Source organism: Muntiacus reevesi, chromosome 22 (genome assembly GCF_963930625.1).
Source record: "Muntiacus reevesi chromosome 22, mMunRee1.1, whole genome shotgun sequence".
NCBI lineage: Eukaryota > Metazoa > Chordata > Mammalia > Artiodactyla > Cervidae > Muntiacus > Muntiacus reevesi.
In genome coordinates this window covers 42,616,683-42,639,062 of record NC_089270.1, presented here as the reverse complement: position 1 = coordinate 42,639,062, position 22,380 = coordinate 42,616,683, and the positions used below count along the sequence as shown (strand labels likewise).

Genomic DNA, 22,380 nt, shown 5'->3' with positions numbered 1-22,380 from the left:
TGAAGACAACCCCAACAGAAAGAACGGCATGAAAGTCTGAAAGAATTACACCACTGACGATGCCATTGTCGTTACTGAAAAAGCTGTAAAAGCCATCAAGCCTGAGACGACGAATCCATGCCAGAGAAAACTGTGTCCGGAGGTTGTGCGTGACTTCACAGGATTCACGGTAGAACTAATCAAGGAAGTCACAAAGGAGACTGCGGATGTGGCAAAAAATTAAAAATAACTGACGGAGATGAGTGCCCTGAACCAGTGCCAGATGATAAGGAAGAAAATATGGAAGAACGCAGTGCCAGAAAACAAACTGACTTCAGACAGTCCAGCAGAAGGGTTCTGATTATTTAAGACTGCTTGTGACTTATTTTACAATATAGACCTTTCTATGGCCACTAAACTAAAGCAAATGGTAGAAGGACTGGTATCGTACAGAAACATTTTTAGAGAAGTAAAAAAGCAAGTAGGTGAGACAGAAATTACGACGTATCTGTCAAGTTACACGCAGTATGCCCGCCCCCAACCCCACTATCTCCTTCCACACCCGAGACGGGAAAACCAACCTCTCCTCAGCCTGCTCATTATGAACAATGACTACTAGGATGAAGAACTTTATGACGATCCACTTCAATTTAATGAACAGTCATTAATCATCATATTGTACAGTTAACAAAGTTATCTTATTGGATGTGTGAGAGGCTTTGTGTGAAAATCCAATAACTATACGGTAAAAACCATATGAACATTTTTGTGTCAGTCCCATTACCGTCACCTAAGCAGTCAATGTGTAGAAGATTATGTGCAAGACTGGTGTTAAAGTGGATAGCCCATCCTTACACTGCCATAAAGTAATGATATTTTATAACAATGCACTTATTATGTATAGGCTAGGCAACCAAAAAGCAATCATATTGCTATTTCTTTGTTATCAATGCATGAATTATTATCCCCTAAACAGGAATTTTTTCACATTATCTTTTCATTTTTGAGGTCTATGTTAGCAATATGTATACCATGTACAGTGTTCTGTACCAACTTAAGACTATACTAACATAGATACCAACAACTTATATTATAAAAAGTCAACATAAGCTTACTGTATCAACAAAGACAATACTGTACTATAATTTCTATTCCTTGTGATTTTAATAATATTTTCTTTTCTCTAGCTTACTTTATTGTAGAACAATATATATAATACATATGACATACAAAATATGTTCCTATACTGTTAAAGGATCAACTATGCTTCTACATACAAATTATTTTTATTCAAAGTCCCCCCCCCCCATATACTAGCTGTCTTCTGACTATTGTTACCTTTATCATCAACACTTTTCAATGTTTAAATATACCTTGTGTGTTTTGAATGTTGGTATCGAATTTCCATCACTGGTCACAATACCAGCACTCTCCTGACCCCTGTAAATATAAAAAGGTGTCAAACTGTTAAATTTACCCCATTGATAAATTTCTTAGTGAATCTCATGGAACATACTTTTCTCAGTAACAACCACGAACTCAGTCTGACAACACGTTAAATGCTGCCAGCAGCAGTGCCACTTCCATCATGATGCTGACAATGATTAGAGCAGCAGATGAGACTGCGTTATGCCTAATAAGCCAGGCACTGTCTTAAGCATGTACATGAATGATCCAATTTATTAGGCTTTCAAAACAATCCAACGAAGTAGTAACTATGATTACTGTTCACATTTTACAGATAAAGACAACACTAAAGAAACAAAATTAACTCATCCAGTGTCACACAGAGAATGGTGGCATGGCCAAAATTAGGGCACAGACAACCTGATTTCAGACCTTGTGCTTGTAACCTCTGTAATAGGTGACCTCTAAATAAGGTTGAGTATGTAGATATAAAGTAAAGCCCCAAATAAAATAGCAGGTAAAATGTCTGTGGGTACTGGAATCAAAAAATTAATGTTTTTGTTTTGTTTTGCTTTTTTGCACTTCCCAAATGTCTTCTGACAAATAACTACCTCTTTTTTCATCAGAAAACAAATGCTGCTTCAAGAAGCCCTGAGCTGATCAGGCACTCTATCTCATTTCCTGACTTAGTGCTATGAGGTGAGGATACAGAGAAGGCCAGAGCTAGGCTTCCAGCTCAGCAGGGTAACACACTGATAAGACTTTAAAGGGTCTGCACCACAGTGGAGTATAAACTCAAAAGATAAACTAAACGCTCCACTTTTAGTTTAACAATTTTAGCTTAACAATTTTTATTAGTTCTGAACAAATGTTATAAATACTAGATGTTTGTTAACAAATTTTTGTTCCAAAGAATATGTATCAGGGTAGAAATAAAAATTAAATCTCAACCATATATGTACATATACATTAACAATTACTAATATGATTTATTCTGTAGAAAGGATCTTTTCTAAAATTATAACAGGCGTTTTAACAACAAGAGAAACTACAACATTAAATGCATCTGCAAAGTAAAAATCTAGAAAATTAAGTGAAGTAATTTTGCTAAATCACCAATGCATTAAATATTATGAACTATTATGCTGAAAACAGACATGCATAATACTATACATCCTATACAACTGAATAATTTGTGACTTAAGATTAATTTATTTAGTTAAATCATGTGGTCTTCAGTTAACCAATGTCAGAAGAACTAAGTGATTCATATCAGAGGGAAAAAAAATAACCTTAGTCACAAACCTTTACGGTAGAAAGAACCTCTGCCAACCATTTCCAAAACAAACAAGCAAAAAATCAACAATCATATAGTACATTAGAAATAAACAAACACAAAAAAGGTTTTCTTTCCCTTTTGTCTCTTTAAAGCTGAAATGAGTAACCTTAGGGATCTTTTAGGTCCAGGCTTCTTTAATGAGGAAGCCTGCTTATTTGGCAGTTTCTCAAGTTACTCCCCTGGGGCAGCTCGAACCAGTTAAACTAGATCCTTTCAGCTCTTCACGGCTTATTGACAACCAGCCGTCTGGTTTCCTAGGAAACAAAACCTTGGCTAGAAATAGTGAATCATTTCCAGGTCACTTTCAACATGGAGAGTGGAGCAGGAAAGCACTGGACTGAGGAAGAGGTTAAAGCTTTGCTAAGTGTCTGGGCAGAAAAAAATATACGAGAACAACTTTATGGAACACTGAGAAATAAAGGAATATTTATTTACATTGCTAAAAGGCTGCGAGCACTAGGAGTATACAGAGATTGGAAACAGTGCCGGGCAAAGTACAAAAATCTCAAATATGAATACAGAACAGTTAAATATGCCCACAACTCTGGAGACAGCTCTAAAACTATGAAGTTCTTTCATGATTTGGATGCCATCTTGCAGTATGAACCTGCCACACCATTAACAGAGGAAGATGCAAATGACAGGTGCCTGGCAACGCTGAGCCCAAGTACAGCCCCAGAGACCACCGAAGGTAAAAAGAAAAAGTACCATTCTTTTGTTTTTACCTAACAAACTGTAAGAGAACCAGACTTCTGAGTCCATATGATAAATATAGCCTGAAATATCAAGGTTGAGAAAAACAACTGACCTGTATGTATACGGTATTTTGCACAAGGTAAAAATTAATTTTAAAAAATAACTGAAATAATGCCACCATTAAAAAAATCTGTAAAATAAAAAAACAAAGACATTAAAATGGTACCAACTGCTAATGCCAACTGCTCCTTACTCATGTCTGATATGGTTTTTGGAAAATGGATTGGGTTCTGAGAGTATTTTTAATCTTAATTTTATGAGTACTGAAAAAAATATATATGTATTGCTCAACTGTTGTTTTCCCAGCTCCAAAATAAGACAGAACTTTCTGCTCTGTATTAATGTTCCCACTTTCCTAAATTTATAAACAAAAGCACTAAAATACTAGTAACTGATAAAAATGTCATTACTAGTTTGGAAGAACATCTCCATTTTAACAGAAAGTAAAACAAATAGATTTGGCAGGTTCAATTATTTATAATTAAATGCTTTAAATACTGATATACCTTGAGGATATTGTGCATTGGGTTCTAGATCTCTGCAATAAAGCAAATACCCTAACAAAGCCAAGTCATACAAACTTTTTGGACAGGGAAGCCTGGCGTGCTGCAGTCCATGGAGGTGCAAAGAGTCAGACATGACTGAGAGACTGAACTGAACTGAATGCATATAAAATTTATATCACACTATACTGTAGTCTAAAAAACTGTACATACATTAATTAAAAAATACTTCCTTGCTACAAAACACTAACCATCATTTGAGATGACAGTGAGCTGCAGTAGTTTTCATTTTTTAAAAAAATATCTATTCATTTATTTTGGCTGCAGCAGGTCTTATTTGCTGCATTCAATATCTTTTATTGCAGCATGTGAACTCCTAGTTTCGGCAGACGGGATCTAGTTCTCTGACCACGGGCAGAACCCAGTCCCCCAGCCACTGGGCCACCAGGAAGTCCCGGAGTTGCTATTTTTAAGGGCAGAGGTGTTCAGTTCAAACTCTGTGCTGTTGTGTGTGCTGAGTTGTTCAGCTGTGTCAAAATCTGCGGTACCTCCTGTCGTTTCCCGCTCACATGCGGTATCATCAACTACCTCCTCCCTGCGGCACAGCTGGTGGGGTCTGAGTTCCCGAAGCAGGGACTGAACCCAGGCCCCGGCCGTGGAAGAGCCAAGGCCTAGCCGCTGGGGCACCAGGGGCCTTCCGACAACCAATTCTCTTTTATCCAACTTAAAATTATCCCGGTAGGACAGGCTATCAGAAGCTCAATTTCCGGTCAAGGTGTGGGGTATGATTACTTTGGACCATATTACTAAAGTAACTTCTTTCCAAAAGAACTGTGCTTTAACAATGAAATGTCCCTTTTATAGAACAGGGGGCCGGGGCGGGGGAGAGACTTTGCTGATTTAATAAATAATGGAGTATGCTAATCTGGGGCTTCCCTGGTAGCTCAGTGGTAAAGAATCTGCCTGCCATGCAGGAGACCAGGGTTCGATCCCCAATCGGGAAGATCCCCTGGAGAAGAAAATGGCAACCCACTCCAGTGTTCTTGCCTGGAGAATTCCATGGACAGAGGCGCCTAGGGGGCTACAGTCCATGGGGTCACAAAGAGTTGGACACAACTTAGTGACTAACACTTACTTACTACGCTAATCTAATAAATACATACATAACACATACAACAGTATATGCAATCAATAACTGTTTACTTTGCATTTGTTTAATTAAAAGTGCTGTGGAACATTTTACATATATTTACTCAATTTTATGAACTGACTGTTCATGTCAGTTGAGGTCTAAGAAAAATTTGCATGACCTCCTTTCACCTTATTAATTTTGTCTGATTTTTTATTTAACCAACAAAAGTCAAAAGTTTTAACATAGTCAAACAGTTTCTTTTCTAAGGCTTTAAGTAAAGTGAATGAAAGTCACTCAGTCATGTCCAACTCTTTGCAACCCCATGGACTATACAGTCCATGGAATTTTCTAAGCCAGAATACTGGAGTAGGTAGCCTTTCCCTTCTCCAGGGAATCTTCCCAACCCAGGGATCAAACCCAGGTCTCCCACGTTGCAGGCAGATTCTTTTACCAGTTGAGCCACAAAGGAAGCCCTTCTAAGGCTTAGACAGCCCTTCTTTCTCCAATTCTGATTCATTTATGACATCTTCTGATTTTTCTATGGTGGAACCAGCAGAATTTTTATTGGTGTATGGCAAAAAGAAGGCAAAGAAGTGGATGTGTGTTTTCTACTGTTGGGATCAACCTGTGTCATGCAAGGGGTTCTCTTTCAAGGACAGAGGACCTGGTCCCTTTTGTTAGGTAGTAGGTAGCCTGACTAAGCCTTGGGAAAGGACTCTTAAGAGGCTTCATCTTCTAAAAACTATAATCATCCTCAATCTCAGAATACCTTTGGCTTACTGGTGCTGTATCACATTCCTTCAGTGACCAATTTCCACTCTTTCCCTTTTCTTACTGTATACAAATGCATTACGAATAATGATTTAAGGGTTTCAATTTAAAATCTCCACTGTGTGTCCTTTGCATACAATTTTGGGATTCTTGCTAGGAATGATCAACCTGAGGGAAAAAAATTCCCTGAAGAAGGTGGAGAGAGATATTTCTTTTTTGCTCCTACTTGTATGTTCAGCTCTAAGACCTTTTCAATAAACAGAAGCAGGCCCTAAAGCAGATAAAAGAATAGTAAACCCTACCTTTCCTTGCTGTTCTCATCAAGCTCAGTCGATAAATTACCTGAGGATGTCAGTATCTTTTCTTCTTCTCTCTAAAGAGAGTTCTTATGTAATTTAAGATTTTTATTTTCCATATTCCCAACTAAATCAAAAACATTCCCTAACTGCAACTTAGCCTCAAATAATTGTGAAACTCAATTTTAAAATGACAATTTTTAAAATTATGTCATGCGTTTTGTGCTAAGCCGCTTCAGTCGTGCCTGACTCTGTGACCCCATGGCCTGCAGCCCACCAGGCTCCCCTGTCCAATGGGATTCTCAAGGCAAGAGGACTGGAGTGGGTTGCCATGCCCTCCTCCAGGGCATCTTCCCAACCCAGGCAGTGAACCCATGTCTCTTATGGTCCCCTCTACTGGTACGTGGGTGCTTTACCACGAGTGCCAACTGGGAAGCCCTTTTAAATTTATGTAACTATGCTACTTGAATAATTATGGGCTTCCCTTGTAGCTCAGTCGGTAAAGAATCTACCTGCAATGCAGGAGACCTGGATTTGATTCCTGGGTTGGGAAAATTCCCTGGAGAAGGAAATGGCACCCCACTCTAGTACTCTTGCCTGGAAAATCCCATGGATGGAGGAGCCTGGTGGGCTGCAGTCCGTGGGGTCACTAAGACTGAAATCGGACACGACTGAAGCGACTTAGCAGCAGCAGAAAAACATGTGGAAATGACATAATCAAGGAGGGACATCTTCATCTTTTAAGGTTGGCAGGGTTCTTTTATCGCATTGCAGGATTTCTCTTTCACATTACTAGTATCACTTAAAGGGCCTACTATGTTGAGGTACCTAAAATACAAAAATGAAAAAATATCTCACTTTAAAGACATAGTTTAACTTGAAATTAACTGCAACCATCCTCAGAAACTTCAATTCTAGGGGATGCTCAAAATGTCAACAGAATGTAGGAAATTAGATTTTTCTTTATATACATAGATATTTAAACCATATTATACCACTATTATAAAGAAAATCTATCATAAATCTATGATCCTTCATGCATATGATCAAATTCAACTAAAACTATTAGCGTTATCAGTTGTTAACCCAATTTTAATTTTTCTTGGCATTTATTTCTAAAAGGAATCCTCTCTTTCCAGGCAAAATGTCAGTTACATCAGAAGACAAGGAAGACATCTCAGGAAATCCTTTACTTTTGGTTTCTCAAGTCAGACCAATGGAACTAGGTAGGTATGGTACAGGCTGCTCAAAAATATAATGAAACTGATCTACATCAAATTGGAAAGTAAGACTGATACCAAATCTGAGAAAATGGGTGATTTTTTTCCTGGTAGAAATACTTTGGAAATATTAGCATCAAATCCCCAGTCTTTATGCTTTAAATATAGTAAGGAAGCTGATGGCCAAAATTACACATAGTAAGTGTGGTACTTAATATAGCCTTCAGCTATCCTGGAAGCTAAGAAAAGCAGAACTTTACATTTGAAAGTAAATAATATAAAATCCATAATGAAGTCAAGGATGATTTTATTCACCCAAAAAGTCAACATAAGTCCCATTCTTGCTTATAAATTCTTACTGAAAGTTAATGCAAATGAGGAAAAGTGCTCACTTGATTTAAGATGAAAAACATCTTAAATTTAAAACATCTTTAAAAAATTTTTAAATAAGAACATCTTAAAATTAAATTAACATTTAATTTAAGATGAAAAACATCTTAAAACAAAGACATTAAATACAGCACAAAATAAAAGCACCTCCATACCCAGGTAAATACTACGGTATTTTCTTTTAATGACTAATTTTGTAGATGCTGAGGTCCAAATCACCTTTTTCTTAAACATGAAATCTGAGTAAAATAATATGGTTGTTAAATAACCAATATAATGTCAAGAAATGCCATTATCATAAAATGAGTTGCAAAACTGTGCAGAGATCTAACACAAATTTATTAAAGGATTTATAACTAAGTAGAGACATTCTGCCTAATGCATTATGAAATTTCTGGCACACTTCTTTTCATTAAAAGGATATAATACTTCACTTAAAATGGCATTTGGTCTTTAACCAATGGGACATCTTTTATTTTCACAAAGAGTTAAGAAGCACCGATTATTAATGTGCTTCCTCTAAGCCCTTCATTCATGAATAGTTTTGGCTCTCAATCCTGAATTGCACACTAGAATCACAATCTGGGGATGAAGGATGGGAGCAGTGGTTTATAAAGGCTTCACCAGGAGATTCTGACATGGAGCAAATGGAAATCATTAGATACAGAAAAGGCATGGGGAGGAGATAAATTGCTCACACTTAAACAGAAAAATTGTCTTCAACAAGCTGTTTTATACATAATTATATTGCTTTAAAGAAGTAAATATTACAAAATTATATATTCAACTTTCACTATACACTGACATTAATCCCACATACTAAAGGAGCAGAATGGAAGAGAAAGAAATGCTAAAGAAGAAAGATGATCAAGATGTAACTAATTAAAAAAACAACTTTATTAAAGTCAGTCACCATCACAATAAGGAACAGATTCACGTTCTGTATTTTGATTTCCCAAGTAGTTTAAGACAAAAGCTACACTGTAATTTGCATTATTTCATCTCCCATAGAGAAAATTACTGTCTTTAGTAATGTTGCATCCAATTATTTATCTTGTCTGATATATGTAACCCATATATCTCTTTCCCTCCCCACCCAATACAGGTGACTCTACAGCAATAATGGAACCCCCTAATAATCCAACTGTCATTCCAACTGTAGCAAATGAAGGAGGAAAACACTGGACTGTGCCAGAAGTCAGGGCTCTAATAGGCATCTGGTCTGATCAAGGAATACAGCAACAACTAGAGGGAACAATGAGAAATAAAAGGATATTTGAACAAATTGCTGCCAAGCTTCAGAAACTTGGAATAGAGAGAGATTGGAAGCAGTGCAGAACAAAGTACAAAAACTTAAAACATGAATACAAGATTGTAAGAATGGCTAGAGACCTAGGCATGGCTAAAAGCATGAAATTTTTTACTGAGTTGGATGCTATACTGGGACAGAAGAAAACAGAAAACTCACAACAGGAATCCCAAGATGAAGAGCAAGCCATAGGATGTGCCCATGTAAAGATGGAAGAGGATCAGACAGGTAGGAAAGCAAAGAAAAGTAATCTTAACATCATGCTACCATATAAAAAAATGTCAATAACCTGAATATAGTCTAAGGTCAATGGCAACCCACTCCAGTATTCTTGCCTGGAAAATCCCATGGACGGAGGAGCCTGGTGGGCTGCCATCTATGGGGTCGCACAGAGTCAGACACTACTTAAGCGACTTAGCAGCAGCAGTCTAAGGTAAATAGGCTTTACTAAATGAGATTCAACAAGCTAACTGCTCAATTTATCATGAAACAGATTTCATGCAAATTTGATCAGAACACAGAATGGTACAGAGTTATACAAAACAAGAAAAGAAAATTGGATTTCTAGAAGTTTAGGAAGACCAATTTTACAGAAGTAAAAATAAAATTCTTGATGGCAGAAATTCAAAAAAATTTTCCTATCAGTTGTGGTAAAATTGTGAGTAAACAGAAAAAGTGCATTGAAAAACTCAGAAAAATATAAAACCTGTGAGAATGTGAGTTCTCCTAGGACACATCATAAAATTCTTCAAAATGAGTTTAACCTAAAGAGTTGAGATGCAATATACACAAAGACATGACTGCATGAAATAAACTGCATGAGTTCTAGGCCAGGAGTCGGGAAATACAAGTCCTACCTCCGTCTCTGTGGAACTCTGAACTCAGGAGTACCTCTGTCAGATTTGCTATGTAAAATGGTGGAATGGACGAGATGTTATTAAAGACCTCGAGTGGCCACAATGTTTCTAGATCTTAATATCAGCCTTAAATGATACAGTCTTAATTCTTTTTTTTAATTTTTATTCTTAATTAGAGGATAATTACTTTGCAATATTATGATAGTTTCTGCCATACATCAACATGAATGAAGTCCTAATTCCTAAAAGTATGAGTGGGAAAGAGAGGGAAATGACAAAGAGTTAGGATTGGGAAATGGTGGTGAGAAGTCCTAAAATGTTTCACTAGTAGACAAGGAAAGAACTGGTCTGTTGGAGAACTATACATCTCCCCCATTGAAATTAAAATGTAAAAGAACTAGTGATCAAGTAGCCCAAAAGCAATGGCATGATTGTGTTCATACAGCAACTATTGGAGATGCAGGTGAATATAATCTTGTCAGTTTTATGTAAAGACCTAGTTAGACTTGTAACACCAGATGCTTACAGAGACCTAAGACTAAAATATGTTTAACGATGGGGAATCTAACTACAGAAAAATAAACCACAGTTTTTAGTATCAAGTTCACTCTAAAAGGGAAAATACTATATTAGAGCTTAAAATACAGTTCGAAAAGTAAATAAAAAACATACCACCATATATCCCACTGTGTTCATACAGTTATTGCTAGAGATGCAGCTGAAGATGACTTGGTCAGTAATATGTCAGAAGACCTAAGAGAGACATATATGAGACAAAGCCCTTGCACAGGTAAAACAACATTCTTGTTTTTATGTGTGTGTATGTAATGAAATGCATGTTATTATAAGATGCTGCTACAGACTCAGCTGTGTCACTCCCAAACTCATCTGTTGAAACCCCAGTCCCCACTGTTATTACATTTGGAGATGGGGTCTTTGGGAGAAAATTAGGTTTAGATGAGGTCATAAGGGTGAGGCCTGCAGCATTACCATGGTTTAATGTATTTATATACACTGGGCTTCCCAGGCGGTTCAGTGCTAAAGAAACCACCTGCCAGTGCAGCAGAGGCAAAAGACATCGGTTTGATCCCTAGGTCAAGAAGATTCCCTGGAGGAGGGCAGGGAAACCGACTCCAATATTCTTGCCTGAAAAATCTCACAGTCAGAGAAGCCTGGTGGGCTCCAGTCCATAGTGTTGCAAAGAGTTGGACACGACTGAACACACACACCTATTATATACATTATATAACAGCCTCAACATCTAACATGCTGTTATAAGAACATATACAAGTATGTTATAACATTATACAGTATTGTTGAATAATATTCACATTTCCAAAATGCAGAAATGGAAGGTGGAGATTATTAATGACAGTGAGGTTCCCTGTGGTTGCTGTTTATAGCAGCATCGGCATCATCTAGGAACTCATTCAAAATGCAAATTCTTGGGCCCCCTCCAGAACCAGAAACTGGGGGTGAGTTCCAGCAGTCCGATATGTATCTAGGTGATTCCAACACATGTTGAAGTTTGAGAACCACTGCCCTGTGGTGCAGGGCACTTAGGGTGTGTCTCCTCTCTGGTAGTTTGCCTTTTAGACAAACCAAAATTGAGGGCAGGGGGGTGACCAAGCTCCTAAGCAGAAGCCTAGCCGTCATAGACCTTGTGCTGGGCTTTCAGCCCAAAGCTTCATGCAGCATCGAGAAGTTTAAAACCCAATTCTGATCCGGAAACCAGGTGCCCACAGTCTTGGCAAACTGCACACTGAAAGTTCAATGGGAGAGAAGGACAGCGGCTAGAACACTGACAGGTGGAGATGGAGAGAAATTACGGGGACTAACCACACAGGAACGTGCAGCTGACTAGTGGGGAAACAAAGGTAAAGGAAACTCTGTGCTCCTAAGGACTCTAAAGGGGTAACTGCAACGACCCTTTGTCACTGAAGTTAAAATCAGATCACCACATACAGTGTTTAATAAGGAAGAAAGAGTTTCATGAAAAAGTTTAAAAACTTTGGAATATTTTTTATGATTTTTAAATCTTAAAAATTTTTTAAAGATTTTTCAAAAAATTCAGAAGATTAAAACTTGTTAGTCCTCTGGAGAACTCACTTAAATACAACATCTCAGTATAACTTCTTTTATGTAAAGGGAAAATATTAAGCCAGATGTAAACTGACAGGTTTTAAAAAATGGTATGCTTACATGTTAGTATGGAATATATCTAGAAAATATGAAACAGGATGTTTACAGTCATTCTAGAAATAATGGTATTTTAAACTTCCAAATAAATATAAAAGTAAAGGTATAAAACCTCATAGATCCCAGCAGCTAAAGATGTAAGAAAACACTTTTATATATACTTTGTGATGCACAAGTTGCTAGTCCACTACTTGGAAGACTGTTATGTTAAGCTTAAAGACATGGATATCTATCTTTAGGAAAAAATCAGGTCAGTAGTTAGAGGTCGGCTCATTTTGTTTTTATGTGCTTAGTCGCTCTCAGTCATGTCTGACTTTTTGCAACCCCGTGGACTGTAGCCTGCCAGGCTCCTCTGTCCATGAGGATTCTCTAGGAAAGAATACTAGAATGGGTTGTCATACCCTCCTCCAGGGGATCTTCCCAACCCAGGGATCGAACCCAGGTCTCTCTCATTGCAGACAGATTCTTTACCATCTCAGCCACCAGGGAAGCCCATTTTGTTTTTATAGATTTTACTAATAAATATTGTTATGGGAGTTGTCATTGCTCCATATTGTTAACATTCACACTTGGTCATAAAACTGATCTCCCCAAAAGTAACATTTTACTATCTTAAAAGTGTACTAAGCATCTTTTTTTTTTTTTTTTTTTTTTGTATTTCAAGGAAAAATCCAGCTAAAGCTGTGGACCCCCACATTCTGAATAACTAGTTTCCAACTTAGAACCCCTGGAGGTTTTGGTTTAGTGTTATGTTGTACAGTGGATTCAAGCTCCTGTATTTTTAGAGAAGATCATCACGCATAGCCAAGGTGTCATGTTTTTAGAGGATAAGACCAGCAGAGGGCTGAAAAGAGTAACACATAAGATTCAATTTGATTCCAGTTGGGAGAAAATTAGCTACTTTGAGTAAATTATCACTTAAAAAAATGTATGACCAATGAAATATGAAGAAGCTAATCACTGGGAATTATCATAGAAGACTTAGGCTCTGTCTATTACAATAAGTAAAAGGAAATGATATCTTGGTATCTCTTATTTTCTTGAAGAGATCTCTAGTCTTTCTCATTCCATTGTTTTCCTCTGTTTCTTTGCAAAGTGAAGGCTTTCTTATCTTCCTTGCTATTCTTTGGAACTGTCCATTCAGATGGGCATATCTTTCCTTTTCTCCTCTGCCTTTCTCTTCTCTTCTTTTCTCAGCTATTTGTAAGGTCTCTTCAGACTACCATTTTGCCTTCTTGCAAATTTCTTTTTATTTGGGAAGGTTTGATCCCAGCCTCCTGTACAATGTTAGAAACCTCCTCCCATTGTTCTTGAGGCACTCTGGCTATCAGATCTAATCCCTTGAATCTATTTGTCAAACATGTCCTTCATAAGAAGATGAGGTCTTACCCTGTTGTACATCTTCACATACCCACTGCGGCAATATGCTTACAGCCCTCCATCTACACTTTTGCCTCAAGGTTTACTAATACAAACCATTGTCTAATTGTAGAATAATCATTCCAAGTAGCTATATAGACACCTATACTTAATAACATAGAATTCTTTTTAAACAATGTTCCAGTGTATAGGGAAATACAGCTGAGACAAAAGAAGACCACCATAACACTGCTAGACTTCAACACAGCGATCCAACATACACATACGAGGAGCAGCTTTCCCCAAATTACCAACAGCGGGGTTGTAAACATCTGAACATAGACTGGTCCACCAGGACGAATTCCTGTTATATTTACCACGCTAAGCATTTAATTTCCTTAAAATGTTAATCACTGTCTGCTTAATACCTCAATATGAAGACTGCTAAAACCACCTAATCTTAAGAGTCTTATTATTCCTTTACAGGTATTGCAGTAAGGATTATTCTTAGTTACAATGAGGACTGAATGAAAAAAAGAGCCGTAAGAGCTCTTTGGCAGCATTAAAATGTAACAGTGAAAGTTGTTAAACAAATTAGGTCACAAAGCACTTTCATCCTTTCACACCAAGCTTCCTGCCTTGTGACTTTTAAGGCAGACTACTTTCCAACGCTGTGGTGTTGGCGGTGAATCCTCTAAGGCCACCTTCAAATTTGGTTCAAGATGGCAAATGCTCTTGGCTTTGAGGTTACATTTTTGACTGATCCAGGCTGACCACGTTTTCAGTGCAGTCTTCACCTGCCGAAGAGCATCAGGGTTCTGGGAACAACATTTAAATTACTACTCTGTTTTCTGACAGAGGAAGACACTGCAAGTAATGCCTCAGATGAGGTGGGCGGCCTCACAGCACACGGCGTCCCTGGGTCAGGTAAGGGATCTAAATTGTTGAATTTTAAATGTTCTTTTGATTTTTAAAGTCTAATATATACCACTTGAAGTAGTTATAGGGAAGATCTCTACTATGTATGATCCCAAATGCCTCATTATATTGAATACCTGAGTTGGTAGAGTATATGGCAGGGGAGTAAAGAAGTGTCTATTCCTACTTCTTACTAAAAAAAAAAAAAAAAATCTGTAAATACTGAGACACTCTGTATTCATAAATATGCAATCAAGGATACCTGTTGATGAAAAGCAACTAAATTACTCTCACTAATATTGGGGATTAGTCTGTCTTATTTTAAAATATTTGAATATGCATGTATGAAAAAAATTTTGATCCTCACATTGAAATTATCAATGCTTTACGTCAGTCCAGTTTGCTTTAAATGAATGATACTGAAATACAGGATGTATCTAAGTTTGAATAATTGTGAATCATGTTGATTCATAGGAAATCATATTCCTTTAGAAGATGCTAAAAGTCATTTACAGATTATAGCAGTGAGTGACACAGGCTGGAGAACGCTGGTGTGACAAGGCGGTCAGGGCACTTATAAACATATGGCCTTATGAAAAAATTAAGCAAGTACTGGAACGGGCCACAAGAAACAAAGAAATATTTGAGGAAATTGCCAGAACATTAATGCAGTTTGGAATAGACAAGAGACTGGAAACAATGTCATACCAAATACAAAAATTTTAAATTAAGAATACAGAGTTTTACAAAAGAAAAATGTCAACCTTCAGAGAAAAATGAGATTTTATGAAGAAGGTGATGGCCTCCTAAGACAACCATCTCTCAGAACTGTCAAATGGAAACAAGGTTACCATGTAACCTTGGAATTAGACTTTTTAAAGTGAAAATTCTATAAACTTTCCTCTTTGCCTTTAACTTAGCAAAAAATTCTTCAACAATAAATCCCTAACACTATTTTATGTTCAAATGGTTCCCCAAATTATTATAAACCACATACCTATTAAGTGAAGGATTTCTTTTCAAATCTTTCCTAAAGATTTAGGAAAGATTAGTACCAAAATATTCCTAATTCTTGAACTCTTTCATCTGTCCAATCACTTAAATGTTCTAACTGTAGTATACTTGAATGCTTGAAAACTAATGCACTTTTAGATGATGTCATATAATGACTCTTTTCCTATGTTCTCTTGTTTAAGAATTATTTGAAAATCATACCAAAAACCCAAGAACTTTGAGCATCAAGAGAAAAGCACTTGAAGATGGTAAGAGTCTGAGATATACCGACTTTTCCCACATTGATTAAAACTTCTGTAGCTTTTTCCTGATAGATGTTTATTCTTGTCCTTGACAAATAGAGACTATTGTTTATGAGCTGTGTGAGAGTAAAGAATGCTGAAAAATTATTTCTTTCATAGTTTATTAAGAGTGAAAGTAACAAAGTAAACATAAACTTTCCCACCTCAGATTTCTGCACAACTATCTATTTATCGTTCGCCTTTAACTTAGACTTTTCTGTGATTGCCATTAGAATACGAGGATGTAAAAGGAAACCCCCCACAAACTAGTAAATTTTGAATTTTGCTTTTCTCCAAAGGTAATTAACAATGGCTATAACTTTTTAGTAATTCTACAAAAATGGAGAAGCCAGCTAACTATGAAGCTGTCGTTACAAACCGACCCACTCTAAGTAACAGGTTACTCACAATGTGTGTGCATGCTGAGTGGCTTCAGTCGTGTCTGACTCTGTGTGACCCTACGGACTGTAGCCCGCCAGGCTCCTCTGTCCATGGGATTCTCCAGCAAGGATACTGGACTGGACTGCCATGCCCTCCTCCAGGGGATCTTCCTAACCCAGGGATCAAACCTACGTCTCTTACATCTCCTGCATTGGCAGGCAATGTCTTTACCACTAGCACCACCTGGGAAGCCCAACCTAATGTAGTATAGCATAAAGAAAAACACAGAAAATGAGAAAAGGCACTGGTCTGAGAAACAGAAAATCTAATTTGTCCAGTTTCTCTTTACCCTTAAAACTCAACATGGAGCAAATGACTGCATCTCTCTGGATCTCTAAGATAATACAACTTTAGCATTTTATAGACTTATAATTGATCTAATTGTTTTGAGTTCACATAATAGTTGAAGACCTCAGTTTTTACAAAGTGAAGACACCTGTGCACCAACCACTCAACTCAAGATATAAAACACTACCAGCACCCTAAGCACCCCCTCACTTCATTAATTCTCCTGTTAGCCCCCATGCGTGCATGCTAAGTCGCTTCAGTTGTGTCCGACTCTATGGGACCCTATAGACTGCAGCCTGCCAGGCTCCTCTGTCCATGGAATTTTCCAGGAAAGAATATTGGAGTGGGTTTCCATGCCATCCTCCAGGGGATCTCGCCAACCCAGGCATCGAACCTGCATCTCTTATGTCTCCTGCGTTGGCAGGTGGGTTCTTTACCACTAGCACACCTGGGAAGCCTGTTAGCCCTCATAAAAGTTATCAATGTTCACTACCATAGACTAGTTTTATTATTAGAATCATACAATGGTCTTTTCCTTTGGTATGTATTTCGTAATGTCAAGCTTCTTTCACACAGCATTGTTTGAGAGTCATCCACGATTTTACTTGCAGCAGGAGTCTGTTCTTTTTTACTGCCATAGAATATTCCATAATAGGAACATACATCCCTCTACCTTCTCTATCCAATGTTCCCAGACTGGGGCTATTCAGAACAAGGTTGCTCTACAAATTCCTGTGCATGCCTTCCAATAAACACATGTATACATCTCTGTTGAGTACATACCCAGCAGTGGGATGCAGGGCCACAGGGTATGCATATATCCAGGTAGTGTTCTAAGCACGTTACTTATCAATACATTTAATCGCGACCACCACTCTATGAGGTAAGTGATCCCACTATCCCCATTTACAGAGGAGGACATGGAGGCACGAACAAGTCGGCTCTGTTGAACCAGTTGCTCTGCTGCCTCTCCGTGGGGGCAGGGACCACATCAGCCTTGTGTAGTACAGTATTCCTGGTGTCCACCACGGGGCCTTGCATACACACAGGAAGAGCTCAACAAGTATTTTTCGAATAAAGTATTAGAGAAGAGCAGAACTCCACTCTCCCCAACCCTGCCCAACAAAACTTATATCTCACGAAAGCTGAAAATTTTATCCTCCATTTTTTGACATAAATTACAAATCAGATGAGTTGCCTCATGTTTTCCTTCTCTCAATGCCTTTTAATGGATGTGCAACTGAAAAGGTAAACTGCTAAGGATTAACCACACGAAAAGTATCATTCCCAATGCACTGAATTTGTGCACCAGACCTTTAAAATATACAATAGCCCAACAGGTGAGAAACAGTCAGAAAGTCGGAGACTTTCCCAAGATCAAACTACTACTAGGAAACCAGGTAGACTTCAAGTCTTCTGTTAAAGAGGCTGTTCCCAACACTCAGGCTTGGGAAAGAGGCTGTTCCCAACACTCAGAGACTTGGGAAAGAGGCTGTTCCCAACCCAGAATGACAAAGCAGTAGTACCTAAGGTACTACTAAGATCCTTTGGGGGATAAGGCACTTTTCCAACTAAGGGAATGTAAAACACTAGCGGAATGTAACTTGTTTGGCTATTATTTCTAAGAGATAAAAATAAAAAAAGTTAACCCCAGCCTTAATATGGCAATTCAAAGCAAGTTCTCTGATAATCTACTCCTGGGTTTCCCAACAAACTAAATGAAGACAACTGGGAACAAAGTCCATAGGTTTGTCTGAGTGCATCCCTCCCCTCTACCTCCCAAGTGCCTTTCTAGTGATATGTTATATACTTTTTGCAGAACCGGCATCTGTACCTCTTAAGAAAACTGCTTCTGAGACCGCTGCAAATCAGTTTCCTCAAAGAACAACAGAACCAAAAGATTCTTCAGAATATTTCTGCAGTCAGGAGACTCCCTACATGACCCAACTTCATCAGGTAAATGTCATAAATTTTTAGAAAAGGTATGAAAATATTTACCGGTTATAAGGTTCAATTCCTAACACAGGAAAATGATAATTCACTGAAGGGCATTTTCGTCCCCTAACCAAAGAAAGGTTAACTAGCTGATTCATGTGATAAATGTATGAAATTTTAGTAATTCCTTTTATGGAATCTTCAAATATGTCCATGTCATTCTAGTCTCCGTAAACTGTGACTGTGGTTTAAAGATAAAGATCTCTAATCTACAATGGGGTGTATGGTTTGTCCCAACTCTGCAAACCTCAGAACTCATTGATGTTTTTAGGTCTGAAAAAGTACTTGATGATTGTAATTATGTGGCATGAACAAGCAAACACACACAGCTTTATAGCTGATGAGGACAACCAATTAGCTTAACACTGAAAATTCCCCCTGACAGAAAACAGAGCTATGGTATAAACCTGCAAATAGCCAGACTACTAAAAAAGAAGGACTTCTGGATGAACCCATCTGGATTAAGCATCCAGTGCATGACTGTCCAGTAATTGATATTCCATTTGTTTTTATATATAAAATACATAACACCACAACTTTCAGGGGTTGTGTCATCCCTGACACTAAATATCTATGCCTGAGAGAGAACCAAAAACAATGCAAAAGTGATGTACATTTCAGTTTCCAGAGCCTTCTGCAACAGACCACCACCTGCCAATGTACACTGTATATAACTTTCTATTAAATTATAACAACACATCTAGGCTTCCAATTTTGACATTCCTTGATCTACTGTCAAATGAAAACATTTTTTGAAAAGTTTATTTTATTGAAGTATAGTTGACTTACAATGTTAGATTAATTTCTGCTGTTCAGCAAAGTGATTCAGCTATATTTATTACATTCTTTTTCATATTCTTTTCCATTATGGTATCACAAGATATGTAATATAGTGTCCTGTGCTATACAAGAGGACCATGTAGTTGTTATCCATTCTCTTAAAAACATTATTTCTTAATCTTTCACCCCTATAGCAGCAGATTTTATCTTCTAGACATAAAGAAGTTTCATATTCTTAGAATCAGTTCCCCCAATGTGTGAGAACTTTTGCTAATCTAAAATTGTGAATTGGATAGGATTATGGGCACGAACCAGAGCTCTCAAAGAATCTTAATGATTCTATACCTGCTGCTGCTGCTAAGTCACTTCAGTCGTGTCCGACTCTGTGTGACCCCATAGACGGCAGCCCACCAGGCTCCTCTGTCCCTGGGATTCTCCAGGCAAGAACACTGGAGTGGGTTGCCATTTCCTTCTTCAATGCATGAAAGTGAAAGTGAAGTCGCTCAGTCGTGTCTGACTCTTAGCGACCCCACTGACTGCAGCCTACCAGGCTCCTCCATCCATGGGATTTTCCAGGCAAGAGTACTGGAGTGGGGTGCCATTGCCTTCTCCAGATCCTATGCCTACATAAGGAAAATTTAAATGATTTTCCACTAATACCTTTCTTCTCAGAAGCTACTGGGTTTTTTGCCACTGTTACTGAAAGTATCACAAGGTCAATCGTCAACACCACAGTTTAGCAAATACTTGCTCTGTCAAATAAGCAGCCTGATAGAATCCATTTAGTTTTCTCTATCATCATGTAGTAATCACATTTTTATTGCCCTTAGCCTGTATCAATATTATCTAATCTCATTAATTCTTTCACTTAGAAGCAATTGTAGAAAAGTGCATATAATTAGGAATAAAGTTATTCATAAAAAAAAAATCACCCTCCTTTTCTTTACACACACAAACAGGAGATCTTGGGGATGAACTTTCTGAGTTAACTAAAATAGTAAATAGTTAAAAAAAAAACTCAAGGTCAGTTTCATACCTTCCTCACAGACCACCAGGCAACTCTAAAGATCCCTTGTGTCTGTACACCTCTTCCCATGACAGGATATCCAAAATAACTTCTCTGAAGAGTGTTATAAACTCATGTTGTTATGGAGTACCATATGAGTAGCTTTTAGTTTTTCCTTGGCTTATATACATAATCCTCTCAATAACATAAATGTATTTTAAAATAAGATCTCTATTATGGTCAACCCACAATTATCCAAAATTAATTCAAATTAAAAATATTTGATTCATCCTAGAATTCTAAATTACTCTCAGCGTTTAGTAAACAAGAATATACAAGATGTGAAACTCAAACCCAACTATTCTGGATTCTGAAAAATGCAAAAAGCCTACTTCTAGTTTAAATTTGGTGGAGGGAAAGCTAATCATTTGGAATGCATTTATACATATTTCTCCCGTATTGCTGATAAGTGTTATCACCAAGTTCCTTAACTGTTCTAGAAATTGTTGTTGAGGTATCCTCTTATGGAAACTTTGTAATACTTTCAGTGATGTCAAACTTAGGTTTCTATTTTTTACCCTTAAGAAAACTGTTTATATTAAAACTCAGTTCAGTTAGTAGGAAATGGAAAGATCACAGAAGCAAAGTTATTTTTTAACTCAAAGGATCTATCAGTTTTTCAAAGTCAATGTGTATCTTGTCATACAGGAACTATTCTCTCCCTCTTTTAAAGAAGGGAATTATTTTGGCATTTCCTTACAACTAATCTTTTCATTCATTATCTAAAATGTTTACCAAAGAATGTTTTGCACATGCACTATTCCTCCACGATTGGATTATTATCTGTTGGAATTCATGAGATCTAGAACCGGTAGTTCCTTTCGACCATCAACCGATTCAGCTTCCCCGGGTTTGAATCCTTCCGTTCCCATAGCTATGACTTCGTTCAAATACACCATCTGCCCAATAGCTCTGCTCTTGCAAACAAAAGCTTGTGGTGGTTGCAGGCTCCCCCGCGAAACCTCAAAGTGTTGTAGGTCCAGGACTAGCAAACACCCCACACAGTTTTATCACAAGAGCAGCTTCACGCTCTGGGAGATCAAAACGCGCAAGCAGACGAGGAAGAACCCCGACTGGGCATGTCCAGCCGACTGGAACCTTACAATCCGGTCAGATCCAGGAGGGGTGCACTGCACGGGAGCGCGGAGAGCCCCTAAAAGACCGTTAAGGGTGGCGGGGCACAGGATGAAGTCCAGGGAGACAAGAGAGCCCCGGCGCACGCCTTGGCAATCTGGTGGATGCCACAGGAAGGTACCAGTCCAGGTAAGAGAAGAGGTCCGGCCCCTGGCTCTCAGGCGCCCGCGAGATCGCCAACTCCGGCCGCGGGAAGCGGATCGGGCAGATGGAGGAGAACACGAGCCGCCATCCCCACCCCTCACCCAGTCGCTCACCGGTGCTGCAGCCCCACGAGTCCCAGAGTGATCACATGCGGCACGTCTAGCTGCGTGGGCCACTCTCCTGAGGCGATGCACCCGAACACGCCACATTCCTCTCGGATCCCCAACTCCTCCAGCTCCATGTCGCCGCCGAAAACACGTGGTGGGACCCGCCGCGGCGCCAGGGGTCTGAGCACCAACCAGTAGACTGCTCGGCCTGGAAGCCTCCTTAGCTCGGGCCGGGGACAGCCGCTCCCTTCGCAGCGGCTCGACCCTCGCTACTGCGGCGGCGCGTGCTCTCTCCGCAGTGAGGGGATTTGTCGGCCCCCCGGCACTCTGCCCCGCCCCTCCGGGTCCGCCAATGAGCGAGGGCGGAGGGCGAGGCCCCGCGGCTGAGGGGCGGAGCCACGGGCCCTGTGGGGGTGGAGCTAGCCCTCCCCCTGAGGCCTGTGGGAGGATAATTTTTCTGCACGTGGAACTCTCCGTCATTTTCTAGCACCCAAGACGAAGGTGGTGGGACTTACGGAGTTAATGTCATTTCTCTCCCAGAGAATATACAGTTTGTTTGTCCCTCCTCATATGCTTTCCCCCGAGCCGTCACTACTTGGTATGCTCCAACTTCTGACCCACTCTCTCTGGCGAGGAGGGGGCCCGGTCAGCGAGCGGCAGTAAAGTGGGGAGGGGCCGCCAGTGCGCGCCATTTT

General features: G+C 38.9%; 2 protein-coding genes across 4 annotated transcripts in view; one reads left to right on the top strand and one right to left on the bottom strand.

Annotated features, from left to right (window-relative positions):
• Positions 1–21,985, bottom strand: part of PPAT (phosphoribosyl pyrophosphate amidotransferase) — a 35,416-nt gene extending 13,431 nt beyond the window's left edge. The window contains exons 1-2 of one of the 2 annotated variants that reach the window (XM_065914733.1): positions 21,692–21,985; positions 1,353–1,419 (exon numbers count right to left, since the gene is read on the bottom strand). In XM_065914733.1, coding sequence (XP_065770805.1) covers positions 1,353–1,419; positions 21,692–21,819 — 195 coding nt within the window. In that variant the 5' untranslated portion in view covers positions 21,820–21,985. Of the gene's footprint in view, positions 1–1,352; positions 1,420–2,691; positions 2,790–21,691 lie in introns of those variants that run through there. The other variant, XM_065914734.1, reaches the window with a different exon arrangement.
• Positions 3,035–22,380, top strand: part of PAICS (phosphoribosylaminoimidazole carboxylase and phosphoribosylaminoimidazolesuccinocarboxamide synthase) — a 37,871-nt gene continuing 18,525 nt past the window's right edge. The window contains exons 1-7 of one of the 2 annotated variants that reach the window (XM_065914731.1): positions 3,035–3,416; positions 7,323–7,409; positions 8,899–9,330; positions 10,660–10,749; positions 14,376–14,444; positions 15,632–15,697; positions 18,279–18,415. In XM_065914731.1, the coding sequence (XP_065770803.1) occupies positions 3,035–3,416; positions 7,323–7,409; positions 8,899–9,330; positions 10,660–10,749; positions 14,376–14,444; positions 15,632–15,697; positions 18,279–18,415 (1,263 nt within the window). The remainder of the gene's footprint in view (positions 3,417–7,322; positions 7,410–8,898; positions 9,331–10,659; positions 10,750–14,375; positions 14,445–15,631; positions 15,698–18,278; positions 18,416–22,380) is intronic. The other variant, XM_065914732.1, reaches the window with a different exon arrangement.